The following is a 12,945-nucleotide window of genomic DNA, read 5'->3' as shown; positions in this document are numbered from 1 at the left end:
ATCTTCTTTGTTGTTCGAGCAGTTGTACATTACTCGCAGTTCTAATAAAATGTTTTGGCAGCATCAGAAGTTTCTCACAGATGAAGAGGTGTCAGCTACAGTAAATGAAGCAAGTGAAAGTGATGAAAGTGATCCAGAAGAAGAGATACAGTTGTGACACACGTTAGTGACAGAGCAATTGAAAATAAGTCAAGTTCACAGAGTTCATCCCCTGATGAACAGCATGCAGCTGCTTCCAGCATCATTGTCACAGTAAAAAGCGATAGGGAATATATTACTGCGCCTCCAAGGCAAATACGCAAATCAGTACAAAATACAGGGAATTTTCGTGAAGGCTCTGAGCACTATGGGACTTAACATCTGAGGTCATCAGTCCCCTAGAACTTAGAACTACTTAAGCCTAACTAACCTAAGGACATCACACACATCCATGCCCGAGGCAGGACTCGAACCTGCGACCGCAGCGGTCTCGCGGTTCCAGGCTGAAGTGTCTAGAACCGCACGGCCACACCGGCCGGCTTTTTCGCGAAGGTTTGAATCATGAAGGCCTGACCTCTAGTATGTCAGAATCTTTCAAAAATCTTATAACTCGTGAAATAATGAAGATTATCGTGGACTATACAAACCAAGAAGCTTGTAATAAGAACTTAAAACTTAAAACCGTAGAAGAAATGTACGCCTTCATTGGTATTTTGATACTCATGGGCTCAAATAATGACACTAGACTGCCTCTTTAGGACTTTACTCTCCCCCATAAGAATATCTACAGGGCTACAATGAGTCGTATTCGATGTGGAGAATTTCTGTCCGTGATTAGATTTGATGATAAAGAAACAAGAACCGAAAGACGTTAAGAGGATAAGTTGACGGAATGTTTGTGAAATACTACATACCAAGTGCAGATCTAACGATCGATGAACTGCTCACCCTATTTCGAGGAAGATGTCCCTTTAACGTCTTTACGAAAGACAAGCCTGGGAAGTATCACATATTGATTAGGATGTTATCAGATGCACACACCCGGTATGTTCTAAAAATGGAGGTCTATGCAGGGATGGATGAACGACCTGCCGAGGAACGGAGTACAAAGGCAGTTGTCAGATGCCTAGTGAATCCGCTGGCAGGAAGTTTCGTGATACAAATGTAATAATAGTTCTCATATTGATTAGTTTATTTATTGTATTGGTGTATGTTATAATGTTCCTGATAGCTATGGAAAGTGTGTTGCAACCTAGTAAAGAAAATCCTAGTACATTAAATAATAATGAAAAAACAAACAAACGAACAACATCTTATAAAGTGAAAAGAATGTGAGGGCAATTTTTGCCTCCCCCCCCCCCCCCCCCCCCCGCCGTAGACATCCATGTGACAGAGCTTAGTGGTACTAGGGTTAACAATGTAATATGTTCCTACATTCAGTGCTATGAAGAATATACACAATTTTCGTTTTAGTAACGATAAACTGTTGCTTCACATCAACAGATATAATTATTTTAATGCCGACGGCTACAGGCCAATATGTGGATGAAACAACACCTACAGACATGCAGGTTTATGTAAGTGCAACTGAACTACATAAGAGTTCAATCTGATGACAGGCACTACAGATCTTTAAGTAATGAGCATCGAGTATTTGGTTGGCTGACGTTGTGAAACTACACTCCTGGAAATGGAAAAAAGAACACATTGACACCGGTGTGTCAGACCCACCATACTTGCTCCGGACACTGCGAGAGGGCTGTACAAGCAATGATCACACGCACGGCACAGCGGACACACCAGGAACCGCGGTGTTGGCCGTCGAATGGCGCTAGCTACGCAGCATTTGTGCACCGCCGCCGTCAGTGTCAGCCAGTTTGCCGTGGCATACGGAGCTCCATCGCAGTCTTTAACACTGGTAGCATGCCGCGACAGCGTGGACGTGAGCCGTATGTGCAGTTGACGGACTTTGAGCGAGGGCGTATAGTGGGCATGCGGGAGGCCGGGTGGACGTACCACCGAATTGCTCAACACGTGGGGCACGAGGTCTCCACAGTACATCGATGTTGTCGCCAGTGGTCGGCGGAAGGTGCACGTGCCCGTCGACCTGGAACCGGACCGCAGCGACGCACGGATGCACGCCAAGACCGTAGGATCCTACGCAGTGCCGTAGGGGACCGCACCGCCACTTCCCAGCAAATTAGGGACACTGTTGCTCCTGGGGTATTGGCAAGGACCATTCGCAACCGTCTCCATGAAGCTGGGCTACGGTCCCGCACACCGTTAGGCCGTCTTCCGCTCACGCCCCAACATCGTGCAGCCCACCTCCAGTGGTGTCGCGACAGGCGTGAATGGAGGGACGAATGAAGACGTGTCGTCTTCAGCGATGAGAGTCGCTTCTGCCTTGGTGCCAATGATGGTCGTATGCGTGTTTGGCGCCGTGCAGGTGAGCGCCACAATCAGGACTGCATACGACCGAGGCACACAGGGCCAACACCCGGCATCATGGTGTGGGGAGCGATCTCCTACACTGGCCATACACCACTGGTGATCGTCGAGGGGACACTGAATAGTGCACGGTACATCCAAACCGTCATCGAACCCATCGTTCTACCATTCCTAGACCGGCAAGGGAACTTGCTGTTCCAACAGGACAATGCACGTCCGCATGTATCCCGTGCCACCCAACGTGCTCTAGAAGGTGTAAGTCAACTACCCTGGCCAGCAAGATCTCCGGATCTGTCCCCCATTGAGCATGTTTGGGACTGGATGAAGCGTCGTCTCACGCGGTCTGCACGTCCAGCATGAACGCTGGTCCAACTGAGGCGCCAGGTGGAAATGGCATGGCAAGCCGTTCCACAGGACTACATCCAGCATCTCTGCGATCGTCTCCATGGGAGAATAGCAGCCTGCATTGCTGCGAAAGGTGGATATACACTGTACTAGTGCCGACATTGTGCATGCTCTGTTGCCTGTGTCTATGTGCCTGTGGTTCTGTCAGTGTGATCATGTGATGTATCTGACCCCAGGAATGTGTCAATAAAGTTTCCCCTTCCTGGGACAATGAATTCAGGGTGTTCTTATTTCAATTTCCAGGAGTGTATATGTTATCTGGAAAAAGTTCATTTACAGTGTGGGACCTTCGACTTACCTGTTGCAGATCAAGACTGCCGGGGATTTGTGCTGCTGCAATGACAGTTTGTGATGCATGGGGAAGCACACATTACCTTTCCATCATTTGGTGCACATGTACACCTTTGTTAATATCGGCTAACGGGTGATAATATTTTAAATAGCGCCTGAAAATTTCCGCAATGCTCTATGATTCCATTTGTCCTTTTGTTACGTGGCAGTGTTAAAATAAAGCCCAGTATCGTATTTGTAAAATAATTGCTTGGAAAATTTCTTGCAATAAACAGAACTTGCGTCTGATGTATTGAAACCACTAAGGTGTACTGTACAATCAGCGGACACAGGCCCTTTTGATGAGTTATTTTAAAGATCACGCATTTTTGTCACTTTGGTATTTTTATACCTAGTAGATGACAATATTTTCGTTCAATACCTGATTACCAAATTACAAAATAAGTTCATGATAATATCACAATTAACTTATACCTCCACGAAAATGACAATGACTTGTAGAATATAGCAATGCTGATAAATGAGGTCTCACTTCAGCTCTTGGGTGTAGTCGTGAAGAGGCATCCGGAAGATTCCATAGTCTTTCACTCTGGCGTCTAGCAGCTGTGCTAGCTGATTCATGAACGCCTTTCCTCTGTTCCATGGCCGCTCCGTAGTTCCTGAAACAAAAGAAGTCGAGTAATGTTTTATGTACATTTACATCTCTGATTTTCTAGTCGTGGTGTTATTTCGAAACGTAAGTAGGATGCAGTAATTTGTTGCCCAACTATTCTTCATTTGTACGCTCTCGGAATTTCAACCGTAGCACTCTCCGTGAAACGCAGCGGAAGTGATATAACGACTGCCACTGGAGTTTGTTGAGCTTCTCCACAAAGCTCTTGCGCTGACTAAACGAGAAGTATGGGCTCGATGTCGAAATCTGACATATGACCGGGAGAGTGGTGTGCTGACCACATGCCCCTCCATATCCGCATCCGATGACGCCTGTGGCCTGAGGATAACACCGACGGTCTGTCGGTATCGTTGAGCCTTCAGGACTGTTCGGGAGGAGTTTAGTTTTATGAATTGTGTTTCCTTCAGATTCTGCCAGCCAGTATCAGCCTGGCGTCTGCTTTTCCTACAGTTAATTGTGGCTCCCTCCGTACAGTTCCTCCTAGGTGTTTTACGATTGTTACTGTCTCCAGTGAGCTTTCACTAGTAGCGTAATTCAAAAGGTAATGGATTTCTTAGCCTATTAACTCGCAGTATGTCAAATTTACTGATGTCGGGGGTTCCTGCGCTAATCATCGATTCTGCACAGATCTATCTCCATTTCGCTGCTGTCATCGGGCGTTAGACATAAGCATCGTCTGCAATCAGTCTCGTCGTGCTTCCGACCGTATCTACTACATCATTCATACATTCTGTAAACGGATAACGACTAAGCTGGCAGTTTTATCACAACCAGAGAATAGCACACTCCTAGTATTTTCTTAGCAGTTCTCTCAGATTGACTATGACAATGATAGACCTCTCTTAATTATGTGTAAAGTAATATGACACGAAAAGTAGATCGTCCACTTGACCAAAGTACTAGGTCATCGCATTATGAGGTAGCACATGGTCTCTTTCATGAACCTTATCTCGAAGAAAGCTAATTATTGCCAAACAGTCAACACGGATCCGAAAATTTCATTCTTGTGAAACACAACCAGCACTTTATTCTCGCGAAGCAATGAGTTTTATTGACAGCGGACGTCTAACTGATTAATTTCCAGAAGGAGGCAATCTGAGCAACTCTTTTAAAATGTTTGTTGATGATGCTGTTGTAAAGTCATCAAATGTTCAAAACCAATTGCAAAATCATTTACACAAGATATCTGTATGATGCGAAAAGTGGCAACTGACACTAAATAGTGAAAAGTGTGAAGTAATCCACATGAGTACTAAAGTCCCCTAAATTTCGGTTACACGAGGAACCACACGAATGTAAAAGGCTGTAAATTTTACAAAATACTTACGGATTACAAAACCGAACAACTTAAGTTGGAATGATCACACAGATAGTAGTGTAGGGAAAGCAAACCAACAACTGCGATTTAATGGCAGAACACACAGAAAATGCAATAGGTCTGTGTAATAGACTGCTTACACCACTCTTGTCCATCCTCTTCTGGAATATTGCTGTACGATGTGGGATCCTCATCAGACGGGTCCGCGGAGAACATCGAAAAAGTTCAAAGGAGGGCAGCTCGTCTTTTATGTCACGAAACAGGGAAGAGAGTGGTACGGACACGATGTGTGAATTGGAGTAGCAGTCATAAAACAAAATCGTTTTTTGTTGAGGCAGGATCCTTCCGTGAATTTTCAATCACCAACTTTCTGCCCCGACTGCAAAAACATTCAGTTGGCGCCAACCTACGTCGGGAGAAATGGTCATTATGAAAAAATAATAAAAATCAGAGGTCCCACCGAAAATTCTTTGAGAGTGGAAGAGTAGAGAAATAACTTGGAGGTAGTTCGACCAACCCTCTGCCAGGCACTTAATTGTGAATTCAGAGTAATTATGTAGATGTAGATGAACTCATCTCACCTTCTATGCCGTTAGTCTGATCTGTGTAGAGACATTCAAGAGAATCTTACATGTAAACTATCGATATATCCAGAGCGTAACGATCGCTTCTCGATAGGTCAGAAAATGATAGGGATGCCATCAATTTATGTTTTATGTTTGATAAGGGGTCATGGTGCGACAGACTGTACATGTGCTACGTGTTAATGCTCAGCGATTGCAACAATACATGAATGGTTAAAATGCTCTGCACTGAAATGAATATATCGATGAGTATGACACAAGTGCACTGAACACTTAGAGAGAAGTATGTGTTTGTGTCAGAACCCGACTCCAACTAAGATTTTCCGCTTATAGGAATCAGTGTCTTAACAATTACATACCTAGCAACCACTCTAGGAATTACTTGTACCAGAGGTTCACCCATAGTATATGTGGGAATACTGTCAAAGGGGAGACACTACTAGAAGACTTTTCAAAGTGTTCTGCAAATTTTACCAACTTTTAATTACCAATTTACTCTCAAAATAATGCGAAAAGAGGTGTCCGAGACGTGTAACCAATGGGACCCCATATCATCACGCCGGGTGATACGCCAGATGACGAATACACGCTTCCAATGTGCGTTCTCCGCGATGTCGCGAAAAACGGATGCGACCATCATGAAACAGAACTTGGATTCATCCGAAAAAATGACGTTTTGCCATTCGTGCACCCAGGTTCGTCGTTGAGTACACCATCGCAGGCGCTCCTGTCTGTGACGCAGCGTCATGGGTAACCGCAGCCATGGTCTCCGAGCTGATAGTCCATGCTGCTGCAACCGTCGTCGAACTGTTCGTGCAGATGGTTGTTGCCTTGCAAACGTCTCCATCTGTTGACTCAGGAATCGAGACGTGGCTGCACGATCCGTTACAGCCATGCGGATAAGATACCTGTCATCTCGACTGCTAGTGATACGAGGACGTTGGGATCCACAAGGCGTTCCGTATTACGCTTCCGAACCCACCGATTCCATATTCTGCTAACAGTCATTGGATTTCGACCAACGCGAGCAGCAGTGTCGCGAAACGATAAACAGCAATCGCGATAGGCTACAATCCGTCCGACCTGTATCAAAGTCGGAAACGTGTAGGTACGCGTTTCTTCTCCTTACACGAGGCATCACAACAACGTTTCACCAGGCAACGTCGGTCAACTGCTGTTTGTGTATGAGAAATCGGTTGGAAACTTTCCTCATGTCAGCACATTGTAGATGTCGTCACCGGAGCCAACTATGTGTGAATGCTCTGAAAAGCTGATCATTTGCATATCACAGCATCTTCTTCCTGTCGGTTAAATTTCGCGTGTGTATCACGTCATCTTCGTGGTGTAGCAATTTAAATGACCAGTAGTGTAATAAATGTCATCAATGACGATTAGACCTCGAGGATGCATTTAGTGGTACACCACAACATCACTGTTCCACCAGATGCTTAGGATAATCTTTTGTGGATGCGCGCAGGTTTCTTTCCGGGGAGTTGCTGCATTGTTCCCTTGTGATAGCATAAAGGACACCATTTGTCGTCAGCAGTCACGATACAGAGAAGGAATGATCGGTGTTGTTGACGAGCCAACTGATGACATGCAAGCAGGAAAGCACATGTGGACACCCACAGATCTTTCTCATCTTGGACCAAAGAATGCGTTGCCCATACACCAGCTATTTGAACCATCCCCATTGCATTCACATGTCGCACAATGATGGCACGATTACAGTTCATTACATTTGCCACTCCTCGAGTACACTGACTTGGATCACTGTGAATTAATGAGTTGAAACGATCTTCATCAAACGCTGAAAGTCTTCCTGAACGTGAAGGGTCACTAATGTCAAATTGACCCACCTTAAAACTACAAAATAATTTTTTTAGAGTGCTCTGTCCAGCTGCGTTGTCCCAATACACGGCGCAAATGTTTGTGGCTGCCTCTGCTGCTGTTACCCCTCCACTGAACTCAAACAGCAGAATTTGTTGGAAAAGTTCCAGTTCCTCCAATTCGTACTCCATTTTCTAGCGTCACTCTGCTATCCCAAACGTCAAAAAGACAATATGTAAACTCAGATAGCAATAGTCATCTACAAATAAAAACTGACAGTTGATCAATAAATGCATAGGACCGGAATAAAAAAAAAAGCATGCAAAAAAAAAAATGCTGGGAACTTACGCGCCAGCCTAATAATACCACTTGTTATTGTGGCCGAGATAGACACGAAGCCCACGCCTACTACAGTAATACAAGTTTCTATGCTAACTAGCTCTGCAGATGATGAAGAAATTGATGAAACGTGTGATGAGATAAAAGAAATTATTCAGGTAGTGAAGGGAGACGAAAATTTACTAGTCATGGGTGACTGGAATTCGAGAGTAGGAAAAGGGATAGAAGGGAACATAGTAGCTGAATATGGATTGGGGGTAAGAAATGAAAGAGGAATCCGTCTGGTAGAATTTTGCACAGAGCACAAGTTAATCATAGCTAACACTTGGTTCAAGAATCATAAAAGAAGGGTGTATACATGGAAGAATCCTGGAGATACTAGAACGTGTCAGATAGATTATATAATGGTAAGACGGAGATTTAGGAACGAGGTTTTATATTGTAAGACATTTCCAGGGGCAGATGTGGACTCTGACCACAATCTATTGGTTGTGAACTGTAGATTAAAACTGAAGAAACTGCAAAAATGTGGGAATGTAAGGAGATGGGACCTGGATAAACTGAATAAACCAGAGGTTGTACAGTGTTTCAGGGAGAGCGTAAGGGAACAATCCACAGGAATGGGGGAAAGGAATACAGTAGAAGAAGAATGAGTAGCTCTGAGGAGTGAAGTACTGAAGGCAGCAGAGGATCAAGTAAGTACAAAGACGAGGGCTAGGAGAAATCCTTGGGTAACAGAAGAAATATTGAATTTAATTGAGGATAGGAGAAAATACAAAAATGCAGTAAATGAAGAAGGCAAAAAGGAATACAAACGTCTCAAAATTTATATCCACAGAAGTGCAAAATGGCTAAGCAGGGATGGATAGAGGACAAATGTAAGGATGTAGAGGCCTATCTCACTAGGGGTAAGATATACTACCTACAGGAAAATTAAAGAGGCCTTTGGAGAAAAGAGAATCACTTGTATGAATATCAAGAGCTCAGATGGAAACCCAGTTCTAAGCAAAGAAGGGAAAGCAGAAAGGTGGAAGGAGTATAAAGAGGGTCTATACAAGGGCGATGTACTTGAGGACAATATTGTGGAAATGGAAGAGGATGTAGATGAAGATGAAATGGGAGATACGCTACTGTGTGAATTTTCAGAGCACTGAATGACCTGAGTCGAAAGAAGGCCCCGGGAGTAGACAACATTCCGTTAGAACTGCTGACGGCTTTGGGAGGGCCACTCCTGACTAAACTCTACCATCTGGTGAGTAAGATGTATGAGATAGGCGAAATACCCTCAGACTTCAAGAAGAATATAATAATTCCAATCCCAAAGAAAGCAGGTGTTGGCAGATGTGAAAATTACCGAACTATCAGTTTAATAAGTAACAGCTGCAAAATACTAACACGAATTCTTTACAGACGAATGGAAAAGCTGATAAAAGCCGACCTCGGAAAAGATCACCTTTGGATTCCGTAGAAATGTTGGAACACGTGAGGCAATACTGACTCTACGACTTGTCTTAGAAGATATAAGGAATGGCAAACCTACGTTTCTAGCATTTGTAGACTTAGAGAAAGCTTTTGACAATGTTGACTGGAATACTCTCGTTCAAATTCTGAAGGTGGCAGGGGTAAAATACAGAGAGCGAAAGGCTATTTACAATTTGTACAATAACCAGTTATAAGACTCGAGGGGCGTGAATGGGAAGCAGTGGTTGGGAAGGGTGTGAGACAGGGTTGTAGCCTCTCCCCGATGTTATTCAATCTGTATATTGAGCAAGCAGTAAAGGAAACAAAACAAAAATTCGGAGTAGGTATTAAAATTCATGGAGAAGAAATAAAAACTTTGAGGTTCGCCGATCACATTGTAATTCTGTCAGAGACAGCAAAGGACCTAGAAGAGCAGCTGAATGGAATGGACAGTGTCTTGAAAGGAGGATATAAGATGAACACCAACAAAAGCAAAACGAGGATAATGGAATGTAGTCGAATTAAGTCGGGTGATGCTGTGGGAATTAGATTAGGAAATGAGACACTTAAAGTAGTAAAGGAGTTTTGCTATTTTGGGAGCAAAAACCTGATGATGATCGAAGTAGAGAGGATATAAAATGTAGACTGGCAATGGCAAGGAAAGCGTTTCTGAAGAAGAGAAATTTGTTAACATCGAGTATAGATTTAAGTCTCAGGAAGTCGTTTCGAAAGTATTTGTATGGAGCGTAGCCATGTATGGAAGTGAAACGTGGACGATAAATAGTTTGGACAAGAAGAGAATAGAAGCTTTCGAAATGTGGTGCTACAGAAGAATGCTGAAGATTAGATGGGTAGATCACATAACTAATGAGGAGGTATTGAATAGAATTGGGAGAAGAGGAGTTTGTGACACAACTTGACAAGAAGAAGGGATCGGTTGGTTGGACATGTTCTGTGGCATCAAGGGATCACCAGTTTAGTATTGGAGGGCAGCGTGGAGAGTAAAAATCATAGAGGGAGACCAAGAGATGAATAGACCAAGGAGATTCAGAAGGATGGAGGTTGCAGTAGCTACTCAGAGATGAAGAAGCTTGCACAAGATAGAGTAGCATGGAGAGCTGCATCAAACCAGTCTCCAGACTGAAGACCACAACAAACAACAATGACCTCCTATTCCTTAATGAAACAAACTTAATAAATATAAATAAAAAAGTACCCTACAAAAATAATGTAAGTGTACAGTTGTAATTTGCATGTAATTTTTGTCTTGTCAGATTGGTCATGATATTTCTCCTGCTAAAAAAATAAAAAAAGATATTGGTTAAGGTGACGGCTCGATATACGCTTTAAATTCGGGCACAAATTTTCAAACCACTATTGGGTAATAAATCTGTACCTTATACAGCTGCTGTCAACGAGTTCGCCATCAGCGAATCAGTTTCGGAAACTATTTCGGATTGCATTGTAGGCGTTCGATCTGGGATACTCTTCACATAACTAACGTGTTGTTTTGGTGGTCTCACCTACATTGGTGCGAATCGCTTTCGGAAACTATTTTGGATTGCGGTGTAGGCGTTCGATCTGGGATACTCCACACTGATCTCTCAGCAGCTTACGACACTGTGTGGAGAGAAGGCATCATGTACAAAATTCTTCAAGTAATTCCTTGCAAATCTATAGCACGCTTAATAGACAGCATGCTCAATGATAGGGTGTTCCAAATAAGTATAGACACTGACTACAGCTCCATCAAAATACTAAAGAATGGCTTACCACAAAGATCAGTGCTTGCACCACTGCTGTTTAGCCTCTATATTGCAGACCTGCCGGAAACTCAATCAAGAAAGTTCGGGTATGCTGACGATTGGACCCTCGCTACAAGATGCAGCACAATTGAAGCGTCTGAGGATATCCTATCGAAAGACAATGGGTGAATATTTCCGTAAGTGGAGACTTCAACCAAATGCTTCCAAAACAGAGGTTAGTTGCTTCCATCTCAACAACAAACTCGCTGGAAAGGAACTCAACATTCGATCTGAAAACACCGTTCTCAGGCATAGTAAAACTCCGAAGTACTTGGGCATGACGCTGGACAGAACACTATCTTTTAAAGAGCACCTAACAAAGACTGCCGAAAAATTAAAGACAAGAAACAACATTATTCAAAAGCTCTGTGGTACTACCTGGGGAGCAGTGGCCTCCACTCTCCGAACCTCTGCTTTAGCAGTTGTATTCTCGGCTGCCGACTACTGTGCTCCGATTTGGCTAAACAGCCCACATGTAAAAAAGGTGGATGTCCAGTTGCATAACATTCGAAGGATGATTTCTGGAGTAATTAAACCCACACCAACGCAATGGCTCCCAATATTAAGCCACATCCCGCCACCACACCTGCAACGTACTGACGCCCTTGTACGTGAATACAAAAACATCATGGGAAATCGAAGCCTGCCAACCCACCAAGACATTGAGGCTGCAAACACTAATAGGCTTCGATCTAGGAACCCGCCAACAAGAACAGCTAGGAACTGTGTACAAGAAGGTTTCAGTATCACAAATGCATGGTTTGAAAAATGGAACGCATGGCAAAATCATAACATGCCTTGCATCACACAAAAGCCACCTGGTTTTGACCTACCACGCAAAACGAGGTCCACTCTAAATATGATTAGAACTCGTCATGGCAGATGTGCTTACTCCCTGTATAAATGGGGTAAAATACCAACCCCTCAGTGTGACTGCGGAGAAAGTCGGACCATCAGCCACATTGTTGAGGAGTGTTCCAGAAGAGCCTATAATGGGAGCCTCGACGACTTCCTGCTCGCGACTCCAGAGTCGATATATTATATTAATAGACTTGATGTTTGTTTGTAATCCGTAAACTTTGTTATATTAGTGATGGTGGTTTGCAATTATTAACGTTTGTTATATTAGTGATTTGTCTGTTTCTTATGTGTCTGTATTGCCATCCGATAAATAAATAACACACGTAATTAAGGTGTTGTTTTGGTGGTCTCACCTACAGTGGTGCGAGAAGTAGAAGACGGTGGTGCAGCCGATGCGAGTACCAGAGCGACCAGAACGGCGAACACTGGCGCCGTGGGCGGGCCCATGTCTGCCTGCCGCGGAACTGGCCGGCGGCAGCGGTCCGGCGGGCATCGCGCCTCCAGATAGCGGCGACGCCTACCCAGCGCATCCCTCGCTATCGCCGCGACTCACTCAGCTGGTCTGCGGCCTCTGCTCTCCAGCCGCTGCTGAGGGACACATTTGACGCAGAAAGAAATAATGTGTTCACTCCATAAAGCGACTATCTGACGTCGATCTCTTCGTCTTTTCTGCGACTTACAAAGCGAAGCCTGTAAAACCAAAATTGTTCATTACTTTTTCACACATTCTTGCTCGTGTCCATGAAGCTGAGTTTGCTGAATATCGACGTTAATCGACGTTAATCAGAGTCACGTTTTTTGTTTTATATCAGACGTCCAGTACCGGACATATGAGATAAAAGCCATCAGCTTCTCCTTCACTTCAGTTTGTTACAAATACAGGGTCTTTCACAATGACTTCAAATTTGAATAACACAGAAAGCAATCGCGAAACAAAGTTGAACATTTTAC

The 12,945-nt window shown here is 43.8% G+C and overlaps 1 protein-coding gene across 1 annotated transcript in view; it reads right to left on the bottom strand.

Moving 5' to 3' along the window:
- LOC126481629 (uncharacterized) overlaps positions 1-12,504 on the bottom strand; it is a 57,371-nt gene extending 44,867 nt beyond the window's left edge. The window contains exons 1-2 of the mRNA XM_050105518.1: positions 12,348-12,504; positions 3,656-3,782 (exon numbers count right to left, since the gene is read on the bottom strand). Coding sequence (XP_049961475.1) covers positions 3,656-3,782; positions 12,348-12,441 — 221 coding nt within the window. The 5' untranslated portion in view covers positions 12,442-12,504. The remainder of the gene's footprint in view (positions 1-3,655; positions 3,783-12,347) is intronic.
- Between the last annotated feature and the right edge of the window lie 441 nt (positions 12,505-12,945).

Source organism: Schistocerca serialis, chromosome 5 (assembly GCF_023864345.2).
Source record: "Schistocerca serialis cubense isolate TAMUIC-IGC-003099 chromosome 5, iqSchSeri2.2, whole genome shotgun sequence".
In the NCBI taxonomy this organism is placed as follows: Eukaryota; Metazoa; Arthropoda; class Insecta; order Orthoptera; family Acrididae; genus Schistocerca; species Schistocerca serialis.
Note: the sequence above shows the minus strand (reverse complement) of the source record. Positions and strands in the feature narration are given on the sequence as shown.